At 47.4% G+C, this 12131-nt stretch overlaps 1 protein-coding gene across 1 annotated transcript in view; it reads right to left on the reverse strand.

Annotated features, from left to right (window-relative positions):
• Positions 1-11766, reverse strand: part of LOC309526232 (vomeronasal type-2 receptor 26-like) — a gene marked incomplete at both ends in the record, with an annotated part of 32411 nt that extends 20645 nt beyond the window's left edge. Inside the window, 2 exons of the mRNA XM_082212146.1 lie at positions 10212-10341; positions 11694-11766. Of these exons, the coding sequence (XP_082068272.1) occupies positions 10212-10341; positions 11694-11766 (203 nt within the window). The remainder of the gene's footprint in view (positions 1-10211; positions 10342-11693) is intronic.
• Between the last annotated feature and the right edge of the window lie 365 nt (positions 11767-12131).

Here is a 12131-nt window from a genome sequence, read left to right on the forward strand (position 1 = left end):
CCCTTCTAGGGTTATTCCACAGCAATTGAGAGTTCAGGAGCCTCTGATCCTAGGATTCTTTTTCAAAACCATCTAGGTTGGTAAAAGGTAAAAGGACCCCTGACCATTAGGTCCAGTCATGACCGACTCTGGGGTTGCGGCGCTCATCTCGCTTTATTGGCCGAGGGAACCGGCATACAGCTTCCGGCATACAGCTAAGCCGTTTCTGGCGAACCAGAGCAGCGCACTGAAATGCCATTTACCTTCCCGCCGGAGTGCTACCTATTTATCTACTTGCACTTTGACACGCTTTTGAACTGCTAGGCTGGCAGGAGCAGGGACCAAGCAACGGGAGCTCACCCCGTTGTGGGGATTCGAACCGCTGACCTTCTGATTGGCAAGCCCAAGGCTCAGTGGTTTAGACCACAGCGCCACCAGCGTCCCATTGTATAAGAACATACAATCAGGGGGGGAAAGCAGGGATTCAGACACAATATATGGCAAGCAAAGTACCATGAATGTATTTGTCACAGTGTACCCACTATTACAAGGCAAGCTTCCCTAAACAGGACTGCCTTCAGATGTCTTCTAAAAGTCAGATAGTTGTTTATTTCCTTGACATCTGATGGGAGGGCGTTCCACAGGGAGGGCGCCACTACCAAGAACGCCCTCTGCCTGGTTCCCTGTAACCTCACTTCTCACGATGAGGGAACCACTAGAAGGCCCTCGAAGCTGGAGCTCAGTGTCTGGGTTGGACAATGGGGGTGGAGACGCTCCTTCAGGTATACATATGGGCAACAGCAGCTTCAAAGCAGCTGAAGGGGGGACATTTTCAAAGGAATATGTGTTCTCCTCTTTCAAAGAGAAGGTAAAAAGTCCAGCTGGGCTCCATGGGCCTCATAAATAGCTTTGTGTGTCCTGACTTGTGGGGACATCTTCAGGTTAGGAAAAGGCTCAGGAGTAAACCCTACACAAATCCGGCGTCCCTAAGATGGATGGATGGTGTCTTGTATGCCTCCTTCCGGCAACTCCTGCAGCCAAGCTGGAACCAAACACATTGCTCTGCTTTCCTTTGGACCACATAAGTGAAGCCAAGAGGGAGGTCTTGTCATCTGGACAGCCTAGGACCTCCATACCCATTTCTCAAGACTGTGACCCAGGGAGGTCACTTGGGTGCTGCTATCGCAGTCATTTGACTTCACCCCTGGAGGTGCCCTTTTTTGTCCCACTGCCCTTCCAAATATTCTGATTTCTTTCATTCCATGGAATGTTGTAAACCCCTAGGATGGGGTGTGTGGAGAGTGGAATCTGCGCCCCTCCTGCACACAACTTAGCTCTGGTCTTGTAATAGAGTTTCTGCAGATTCACCAGGTTCCCTCTGAACCTCAGCCCTCTCTCCATCTTCCATTCCCAGTTGCAAGGATGGTTTTTCTCAGCATTCTTCAGCCATGAATCACAAGACCAAGGTGGCCTCTTCTGGCTGTGGTGATAAACCATGAGCTGGGCATCCACATGTACTACTGCAGTGAACTGGAGCAGTTGTTGGCTGGGCTCCCATACTGCACTGTACAGACCATGCGTGGAGTGAGAGGAGGAACCTGGAAAGGAAAAAAGGAGGGGAAGGCTAAGGGGTCAAAACTAGCCTATATAATATCCCCCTGTACTTCCATGGGACGTGAGTCTTTTGCTCTAATGACAGCTAAAACCGCACTCAGCATCCCCTACTGAATTCTTAAGGGTGGGGGGGGGGAAACCATCTGGAATGCCCCAAGCCCCCAAACTCTGACCATCTAACCTACATAGTTGGGGAACTTTCTAGTGATAACTTTGTGCTCCTTGCATGATCAGTAGCTCCTGGCTGGATCTAGACACATAAAAAAAAATCATTTCAAGAAAACACGTAAACCTCATATTGGGAAATCGCGTTGCCGAAGGGCCATCAGGTGTCACAGTGTTTAATGTAGCTGAGTCCCCTGTCTTCTCCTGTCTGGTGGTTAGTAAGGAAAAATAGGTATACAGTGGTACCTTGGGTTAAGTACTTAATTCGTTCTGGAGGTCCGTTCTTAACCTGAAACTGTTCTTAACCTGAAGCACCACTTTAGTTAATGGGGCCTCCTGCTGCCGCTGCACCGCCAGAGCCTGATTTCTGTTCTCATCCTGAAGCAAAGTTATTAACCTGAAGCACTATTTTGGGTTAGCAGAGTGTGTAACCTGAAGCGTATGTAACCCGAGGTACCACTGTATAGAAGAATTCCTGGATGCCAAGATCCTTGTTTGGGCCAACTACTTTCTGGCAGTTCCCAATCCCCAGATGAGATTTAAAATAACAAAAAATGCAGCAAAGTAAAGTGTGGAAACATAGGTTGTTAGACTTTTAAAATATGCCTTTCTAAATTCCTTCCAAAGTTCCCCTCTTCCCACATATTTGCTAAGTTAAAAAATGGTTTACTTACAAACGCTTTAAGGTCCTGTGAATATGTTTTTCCATTCAGCAGTCAGAAAACCCAGACAGTAAAACATAGGTTCCAAAGTGGTGAAAGGTTTCTAAATTATTTGTGTAGAAACACAAGGGTAAGTTGTGTAAGCCATGCAGTTTGAACTAGCGGCAACCAGCTCATAACTCTTTACAGTAGGTGGGAGTTTGCATGGTGGACGGAGAGAAACAAAGGTTTGAGGGTGCATGACACAGCCTGGCAGGACAGCTTACTTTATGGTCTTAACCCCTTTATGCATTAATTAGACTTAAGTTATATGAGGCTGGTTAGTTAGTTATATGAGGCTGGTTATTCCACACTGCCCACCCAAAAATAAGGCAGAATTTTGTTCCTTATTGAACATAGAACTATAGAAGCTACCTCCATCAGGCACCAAAAATTGCATGCATCTCAATCACTGAATAGACCGTGGGGCACCTTTTTTCTAATGATAATTCTACAAAATATTTATTCTAATTCTTATTCTTATTCTTATTCTCAACATTCCTATCCTGCCTTTCCTCCCAAAAGAGTCCAGGGCAGAAAACAACAAAGCAGCAATGCAATGCAATTATGGACTAAACTCATGGATTGATGTAAGGCATGGTCTGCTCAAATATAATAAGATCCTGCCTGCTAAATCAGGTCAATGGTCCATCATCATCATCATCCCACAGTCTGCTCTCACAGCAGCCAACCCAGTGCTTCATTTGAAATCTCACTACCAGCCCCTGAGCAGAAAAGAATTCTCCGCTCCTAAGGTTTGCAGCAAAGTAAAGTAGAGACATCACCTTGCCAGCAAAGGTCCGTCCGTATAGTAAAAGCTATGGTTTTCCCAGTAGTGATGTATGGAAGTGAGAGCTGGACCATAAAGAAGGCTGATCACCAAAAAATGGATGCTTTTGAATTCTGGTGCTGGAGGAGACTCTTGAGAGTCCCATGGACTGCAAGAAGATCAAACCTATCCATTCTTAAGGAAATCAGCCCTGAGAGCACACTGGAAGGACAGATCCTGAAGCTGAGGCTCCAGTACTTTGGCCACCTCATGAGAAGAGAAGACTCCCTGGGAAAGACCCTGATGTTGGGAAAGATTGAGGGCACAAGGAGAAGGGGACGACAGAGGACGAGATGGTGGGACAGTGTTCTCAAAGCTACCAGCATGAGTTTGACCAAACTGCGGGAGGCAGTGGAAGACAGGAGTGCCTGGTGTGCTCTGGTCCATGGGGTCACGAAGAGTCGGACACGACTAAACAACAACAACAAGGTTTGCAGCAACTGGGTTCAGAAGCTAACTGGAGAGGAAGAATGTGGTCATTGGCCATTAATCACTTTAAAGCCCACCCCATCCCTTGAGAAAATGTGACCAGCCCCTTTTGAACCCTCTACCCTGCTTGTGAGCTTCCCAGAGCACCAATGGGAGATACAGGCTGCAAGACAAGGCCATACTCTTTCTTCTAATCCAGCTGCAGGGCTCTTCAAAGGTTCTTGCGAACAAAGTTCAGGCCAAACTCCCCCTTCCCCTCACTTGGACACATGTCAAACTTTCGAGATGCAGATCACAAACATGTTTTTCTCCGGCTCTTCTCTATTCCATTAAGTCATGCAAACACCCTAGGAAGTTGCGAATGCAAAACTTCTTCAGCTATCAATTATCAAAATCATAGTGATTAAGTCTTCTGAAAGATATTTCTGGAGATTGCCAAAACATCAGAATCAACAACAGGATGCCGTTATTAATTGCACAGTGCCGGGTGGGGTAGTCTTTGCAGAGAATATCTCCTGTGTCAGAGACAGACTTTGTCAAGATTTATAACAGATGAAATGCTGGATAGGGAGTGGATACGTCTGCATAGTGTTTAATAGCTCTGAAGTCATAGCTGAACACCTCGATTAGGAAAGCCATTGCAGCTTTGGTCTTGCAAGAATTTTTGGCTTCTTTGGATTAGCTGGCTCTGGAGGTGACAAGAGAAGTGTAGAAGGCAGAGCCAGAATGAGATTCCTCCTAGTTCCATTGCTATTCCAACTGCTAATGATGCCCCATTCAGTCTTTGGGAACCTGAAGGTAATATGTCCCTTGAATCTGATCAGGGAACCAACTGATGCACGCAATTACTACCGGCCTGGTGATTTCATCATTAGTGGGATCATATCTCCAAATATTATTATGGATCAACTTCCATACAACTTTTCCAAGACCCCGGTAGCCAAGTTTGGGGGGTGAGTAATTATATGTATCATTTCAATGGTTTCTATTTTTCGATGAAATTGCCGCTATTTCAGGGCTGTGAAACCTGTGGCCCTACAGACATCAATGGACCACAGTTCCCATCTTCTCTAACCACTGGTCTTGCTGGCTCTGGCTGATGGGAGTTGGGAGTCCAGCAACAGGTTCCCCTATTTCCTCACCCCCGGGTCTTCCCTAGTAAAATAACTATCAATGTTGCTGTGTTGCCCCTTAGAGATGGTGACACAAAAATACAAATGAATCTGGTCAGGAATGAAAAGGAAACATTAAATGATCTAACCTGCAGGAGGGAGATGAAGGTGGCATGGAACTCATGCACTTTCCAAGGTGACAAGGTTTTATTTGGAATCAACTTGATCACCTCCCCCTCTTTCCTTTCTCTTTCTGTGATGGAACTCCTATTTGGGGACTTCCCTGGCTTCTTTCTGGCCCACGTAGGACCAGTCTGGATAATTGGCCTTGGTGAAGACTTGACGTTTTCATCCTCAAAAAAGTTTTTGATTTGAGTTCCTACTGAAATGAGGCTGCAGTTTAATGTTTTAATGTCGTATTTTAATCTTGCTTTTAAGTTGTATTTCAATCAATTGTTTTTATACCTGGTGTCAGCTGCCCTGAGACCAGTCTTGGCTGGGGAGGGCGGGATATAAATAATAAAAAAATATTTTTTATTTTGATGATGATGATGATGATTCTATTTGGGGAATATATAAACTGCCTGACCACAGTTGTCTTTAAGGAATGCAACAGTAAACATACAGAGGATCATGGGGCAACTCCTCAGTGAAACGAAAGGTTTCCTCCTCAAATCCAAGTCCTTTCTTTTTTTCTGTCATTTGATGATGATGATGATGATGATGATGATGATGATGAATAGCAGTTTGACACTTTTTGTTGATTTATTTATTGCAGTGGGACAGTTAGGTACTACTGGCACATCTTGTCCTTCTTGTTCACCATCCAGGAGATAAACCAGAATCCCCGACTCTTAGCCAATATCACCCTGGGCTACAACCTCTATGAGAACTATTTAGATGCAAGGATGACTTCCGATGCCATGATAGACTTGCTTGGAGGCTGGGATAGCAATATTCCGAATTATAACTGTGGGAGGGAAAATCACCTCCTGGCTGTCCTTGAAAGGGGGAAATCTGCAATTGCAAAACAGATTCAAGCCATGTCAGGCATCTACAAAACCCCACAGGTATGAAGGTGTGGCATGCAAGGGCAGAGTAAAATGTCAACTGCATAAAATTCCACTTTCTCTTCAGGCCAGTCAATGTGGGACGTGGGGGCAGGGCTGCCCAGAAAACAAGACACCCACCCACACCATGGCCTCGCCGATGTGTCCAAAGGAAAGGAAAGCAATACATTTGGCACTAGCTTGGCACTAGGAGTTGCCATAAGATGCCACCCAACTAGAGCCACAGCTAGGCAATGTTGCACCTCTGGCAGAACCGTCCAGATTGCACCCCATAGCCAAATTAGCTCTTCCTCCCATTTTTGTCGTGCCACTCCAGTGATGGGTGCTGAAATATCAGCATCCCTGATGGGGCGTGACCAAGCTGCTTTCACCAGGAAGAGCACCAGCGCCAGTTTCTTTGAAAGCCAATTGGATTGTTCCCGTGAAGGTGGCCAGCTGGGAGATGTGGCTGATCTCCCCATCCATCTCCAGCGCTTGGGTGGGCAAGTCTTCCCACTGTGATTTCCCCACCCTCGTCCCCCTGCCGGATCTGCGCCTCCCTCAACGAAAACCCCTGAATCAGTGTTTGGGTCCTGAGTTCAAATGAGGAATCAGATGCACTGTTTGTGTGTGTGTGTGTGTGTGGTTGAAGACCAGAGACCTGGTGCCTCGTTCTGTGGGTTTTTGCATTTTAATTTAGGAGACTTTCAAAGCCTCCTGTCAGGGGCGTTCCCACTCAGACAGACAGCAAAGAATCCGAAGAGAAAGGAGGACAGTCTGAGGGGAGTAGAAATGGGATCCTCCTAAATCGAGGGTCCTGGTTGCGCAAGAGACCCTTAAGCCACCCCCATGGGGTGTGTTGTTGCTAGGTATGGCCCAAGCCTTGTCTGTTGGGCCCCAGGATCGCACTTGGCTGTTTGGGCCAATTGGGTCGAGTGGCGTGATCCTGGGGACCTATAAATGCGGCAGCGCAACGGGGTTGGGGCACTTACGAAATAAGATCCTGGCATACTGAGCATGCCCAAAGAATTTGGTAAGGGTGACCAATCACACAATGCTCTCTTTGTTTAAGAGGATAGTTAGTACGCATGTTCACATTGTTTGTCCATTGGACCAGCCATAGAGAGACAACACGGTATATGCTTGAAGTGCCTTGAAAGGAAATAGGGTGAGGGAAACTCAGTATTTTGACTGGATAGGAAATTTAAACTTAATGGAATGTATGGAATGTGCATTGTCAATGTATAAAATGGTATGGAATCTATTGGCGCGTGTCCACGTAATTTGGGGAAATATCCCTGCTGGTCCTTTCTGCACAGTACAGAAAGAAATACTTTGGACTACTTTTTCACTCGTGGTCTCATGTGGTTTATTGGCATATCCAGGAGATGGAGCAAGCTTTTACTTGCAACAAGGGTGCATCTGCCCCAGCTGCAACAAAACATTTCTCTCCTGTATTGGTTTTCACAGCCACAGCATGCACTGTAACCTTCCAACTGTTTGACTTCACATCCAAAGGCGCATTTCTCCATTGTCTCCTGAGACAGATAGATGCCAACCAATCAGATGCACCAGCTAGGTTCTTAAGGAGGGAGCAAGCTGGCACCTATGCAACCATTAAATATATTGCGCTTATCCTGAAAGCAAAACAAAGCACTAATATTTTCCTTTCCTCGCTAGCTCAGTTATGGCTTCACCGCCCGGCTTCTTGAAGGTAAAACTGAGTTTCCTTCCGTATACCAGATGTTCCCCAGAGAAGAAGCTCAGTACAAGGGGATTGTTGAGTTGCTCCTGTACTTTGGATGGACATGGATCGGCCTCCTTGCTCCAGAGGATGACAGCGGAGAAAGGTTTGTGGGTGCTTTAACACCTCAAATGATCAGCAGTGGAATTTGCATCGCCTTCTCAAAAAGAATACCAGAAAATAATCTATTCATGAGCCTGAGTGAGCTATTTTTCATGAGGAGACAAGTCAGTGTAATTGTTTGCTATGTAACCAGTCTCAAGGGATTGGCACTCATCATGGCAGTAAACCAATTCTTTGAGAAGCAAACACAGGCAAAAGTCTGGATCACAACAACTTTTCAGGAAATCAATTCTGGCTCGTCATTTTCTCCTGCTTACTTCCAGTACATCCATGGTTCTCTCTCCTTTGTAATGAAGACCAAAATAAGGAGCAACAAATGTGACTACTATGAAGCAAACTCCCCGCTTCTTGATCACTTTTTGGCAGAAGCATTCCGTTGCTCTTATTCAAAACATACATTGTCCATGAAAAGCTGGGAAAGTTGCAGAGAGGAGGAGAGACTTGAGACTTTGCCCCAGGAGGAGCTGGAAAGAGCCCTGTCTCAAGACAGCTACAGCACTTACGTCAATGTTCATGCTGTGGCTCAGGCCTTAAATGCTGCAGTTTCATCTAGGTCAAAGCAGATGATGGTGCTGAGTGAAGGAGATGAATGGGAGCATCACAGGCTACAGCCATGGCAGGTATTTTCTTCCTGCTTTTGCAAACCACAAACCATTGTCATCATCATCATAATATGAAATATAGGTACTCAGAGTCGCAAAGTGATTTCATGCTCTTTATTCAGCTCATAGTGGTGAGGAGGAATGAATGAAAGTCCCCTCAAAGTATCTGCTTTATATACATTATTTACACAATGGGCTGCACATGATTGGCTAATTCCGGAATTCTACTGTAAGCCAATCAGGTTGTGGATTCACTTCTATCTGGAGCATGATTGGGTGGTTCCTGCCAACCAATCATACTGCCGCATTGTTCTAGGACCAATCAGACTGCTGCATTCTGAATCCTATTGTTCTAGGACCAATCAGACTGCTACAGTTTGGATCCTATTCAACTCAATACATAACACCCCTCCCCTCTAAGTTCCAGTCCTGCCCGGGAGGTCGCATTCATAGTCCTTGAGGTACGCCGGCGGCCTATGTGTGCGTTGCAGCCTGGGGTGTTCCCTGGTCCAGGGTTCAGGTTCTGGCTCATGTTCCAAGGATGCTGGCTGTGATGGGGCTGTTTGGTCTGGCGCAACCGGCTCGCTCAGTCGTGGTTCTGGTTCCAGTGTCCTTTCGGCCTCGCAGGTCCTCTCTGTATTTATTGATTCTGCCTCTCCTGCTGGCCCCTCCTGCTCTATGGACCTCACTGCCCCACTGTTCCCTTGGGACTCCTCTGACCTGTCCTCCTCCTGGTTTTGCCCCCCATCCGTTAGCACCTCGTATGACACGGGGCCAGTGACCCTGGTGACTGTGGCGGGTACCCATGCTGGGCCTGCCCCAAAATTCTTTGCGTACACTGGGTCCTGGGCCACAAAGGTCCGGGGGTTCCTGCCTTCCCCTACCACTACCTCATCCTGAGCTCTATCGGGGTGAAGGCGGTCCAGTCTGATTGCAAGGCACCGACCCATTAGTAGTTCAGCGGGGCTCTGGCCAGTCATTGAACTGGGGGTGCTGTGCTGTGCTAGAAGGAATGTGGCAAGGCGGTACTCCCAGTCCTGTAAGCCAATCAGGTTGTGGATTCACTTCTATCTGGAGCATGATTGGGTGGTGGTAATAATAATAATAATAATAATAATAATAATAATAATAATAATAATAGTAATAATAATTTATTATTTATACCCCGCCCATCTGGCTGGGTTTCCCCAGCCACTCTGGGCGGCTTCCAAAAGAATAATAAAATACTGTGATACATCAAACATTAAAAGCTTCCCTAAACAGGGCTGCCTTCAGATGTTTTCTAAAAGTCTGGTAGTTGTTGTTCTCTTTGACATCTGGTGGGAGGGCGTTCCACAGGGAGGGCGCCACTACCGAGAAGGCCCTCTGCCTGGTTCCCTGTAACTTGGCTTCTTGCAGTGAGGTAACCGCCAGAAGGCCCTCGGTGCTGGACCTCTGTGTCCGGGCAGAACGATGGAGGTGGAGACACTCCTTCAGGTATACTGGACCGAGGCCGTTTAGGGCTTTAAAGGTCAGCACCAACACTTTGAATTGTGCTCGGAAACGTCCTGGGAGCCAATGCAGGTCTTTCAAGACCGGTGTTATATGGTCTCGGCGGCCGCTCCCAGTCACCAGTCTGGCTGCTGCATTCTGGATTAGTTGTAGTTTCCGGGTCACCTTCAAAGGTAGCCCAAGATTATTGTTATATTTGAATACGAAGCCCGCAACTCCTCCAGGTCATTGAAAATATTCCACATTAAGTCCACCACTTTTCTATAAGCCAGGTTGTTCTCGCCCAGTTGGATGACCAGAGCATCCGGGTGGGCCTTCGGCTGCAATTCTTTTTGTTACTGCCGGGAAGAATTCTTCCCAACGCATTCCACACCGTGCAATCCAGGACACTTCGACATTGCTAGGGAGTTGCAGGTCATCGCACCAGCCCCTGGTAACTGCGTGCAGTCTTGCCCAGTGTACAATACTGTGGCCGATGATCCAGAGACGCACCGCCCCGATACCTGAAATAAGAGAGTAAGAGAGCTGGGTCAGGGGGATTGATGGGGGAAGAGGGAGTTAACGTGGTTTCCGGATGTATCCCCTGTACGCGTTAGACTTCCACTGCCCCATGTCCATTATCCTCTCAGCCGGTAAACCCATGTGGACAGCGGTGGTCGCAGCCCCAATGCAGAAAGGATGCGCGGCATAATCCTCAGGTGGAAGTCCAATGGCCGCGATCGTCTTGCGTATAACCCTCGTGAACTGGTGTTTTGACAGGTGAGAGCCATCGGCATGTATGAAGAAAGGGCCACTTGCTTTTGGTCTTAAGCACAGAAACTTTCTAGCGTCCTTTACCGGGCAAGGGCCAGCCTTCTGAGTTGCCTGCAGGCGGATTAGAGCCCCTCTACCAAGTTGGTCGGTCTTAGAGCTGCGGATTTTTAATATTACATCTGAGCTTGACAAGGTTACGTCCTCTAACAGGAGCCCCCTGTTGTTACTAGATGGCTGGTCCTCACAGACCACCTCGCCTATGCGTAAGACGCCAAAGAAGGCGAAGGAAAATGCTGTGGAAAATAACCTGGCTTCATACCTGGACCAGCAGATGACCCAAAGCTTCTTACGAATTTGCATGAGTATGTCATAAGTTATGGGCCTTCTGCTGTCGGAGTTAGGAGGCCGAGACCTACGCCATCCCTCCAGCATCTTCCGCACCACGAAGTGTGCACAGGGGTCGAATGAGAACAGGGCTTTGGAGAAGAACGATATTGCCGCTGAATGAATATTGAGGGTTTTGGGGGCCCGACCTAGATCGTGGAGGCACACAAGATATTCTATGACCTCTGATTTAGACGGGGGCCTGCCTGGTTTAAACTGCTCTTTTTTCTGGCGAAAAGATGTGAAATCTAACCACACCTTGTTATAGGATCTTAAGGTTGAGGGTGCAACTGCTGACAATACTCCCTTTATTGCTTCTCGTTGCCAATACTCCAGAGGTGCTCCGGAAACAGCTGCAGCAGCTGCTGCGCATCCGGCGCCAATGAGCGAAAGCGATCCATCTGGAAACGAGATAGAGCATCCACAATGTTGTTATCAATACCCGGAACAAATCTGGCAGAGGCATATAGGTTTAGCCGGAGGCAGGAAAGGACAAAATACCGCAGCAGCGACGCTACTCTGGGGGAATGTGAAGATTGCTTATTTAAGACCGACACCACTGCTTGGTTGTCTGTCCAAAAGCAGACCCTATGGTCTTTAAATTGCTCAGCCCATATGTGAATTGCGACTACGATAGGGAAGAATTCTAAGAATGTTAAATCATGCAGTATGGGTTTACCCTGCCAGGATGAGGGCCATCGTTGTGCACACCACTGACCTCTGAAGTAGACACAGAACCCCAAGGAACCTGCCACGTCTGAATGCACCTGGAAATCCACTTGCAGGGCCATGCTATCTTGCCAAAGTGAAATACCATTATAGCCGTCTAAGAATTGCAGCCAAACCTGGAGATCTGATTTTACAGCCTTCGAGAGGCGCACCCTATGATGTGGCGACCGTAAACCTGCTGACAGCTTTGCCAACCGTCCACAAAAGGGGCGACCGGGGGAAACTACATGGCACACGAAGTTGAGGTGACCCAAGAGTGATTGAATTTGCTTCAGGGTAACCTTCCTTAGGGGCAGTATCTGTGAAATAAGCTCTCTTAGGGCAACCAACTTCTTGGTAGGTAGGCGGGAAGTTTGGGCAAGTGTGTCGAGTTCAATGCCCAAGTAAGTCATCGTGGTGACCGGGCCTTCCGTCTTCTCGTTTGCTA

Source organism: Podarcis vaucheri, assembly GCF_965113315.1.
Source record: "Podarcis vaucheri genome assembly, chromosome: 2".
In the NCBI taxonomy this organism is placed as follows: Eukaryota; Metazoa; Chordata; class Lepidosauria; order Squamata; family Lacertidae; genus Podarcis; species Podarcis vaucheri.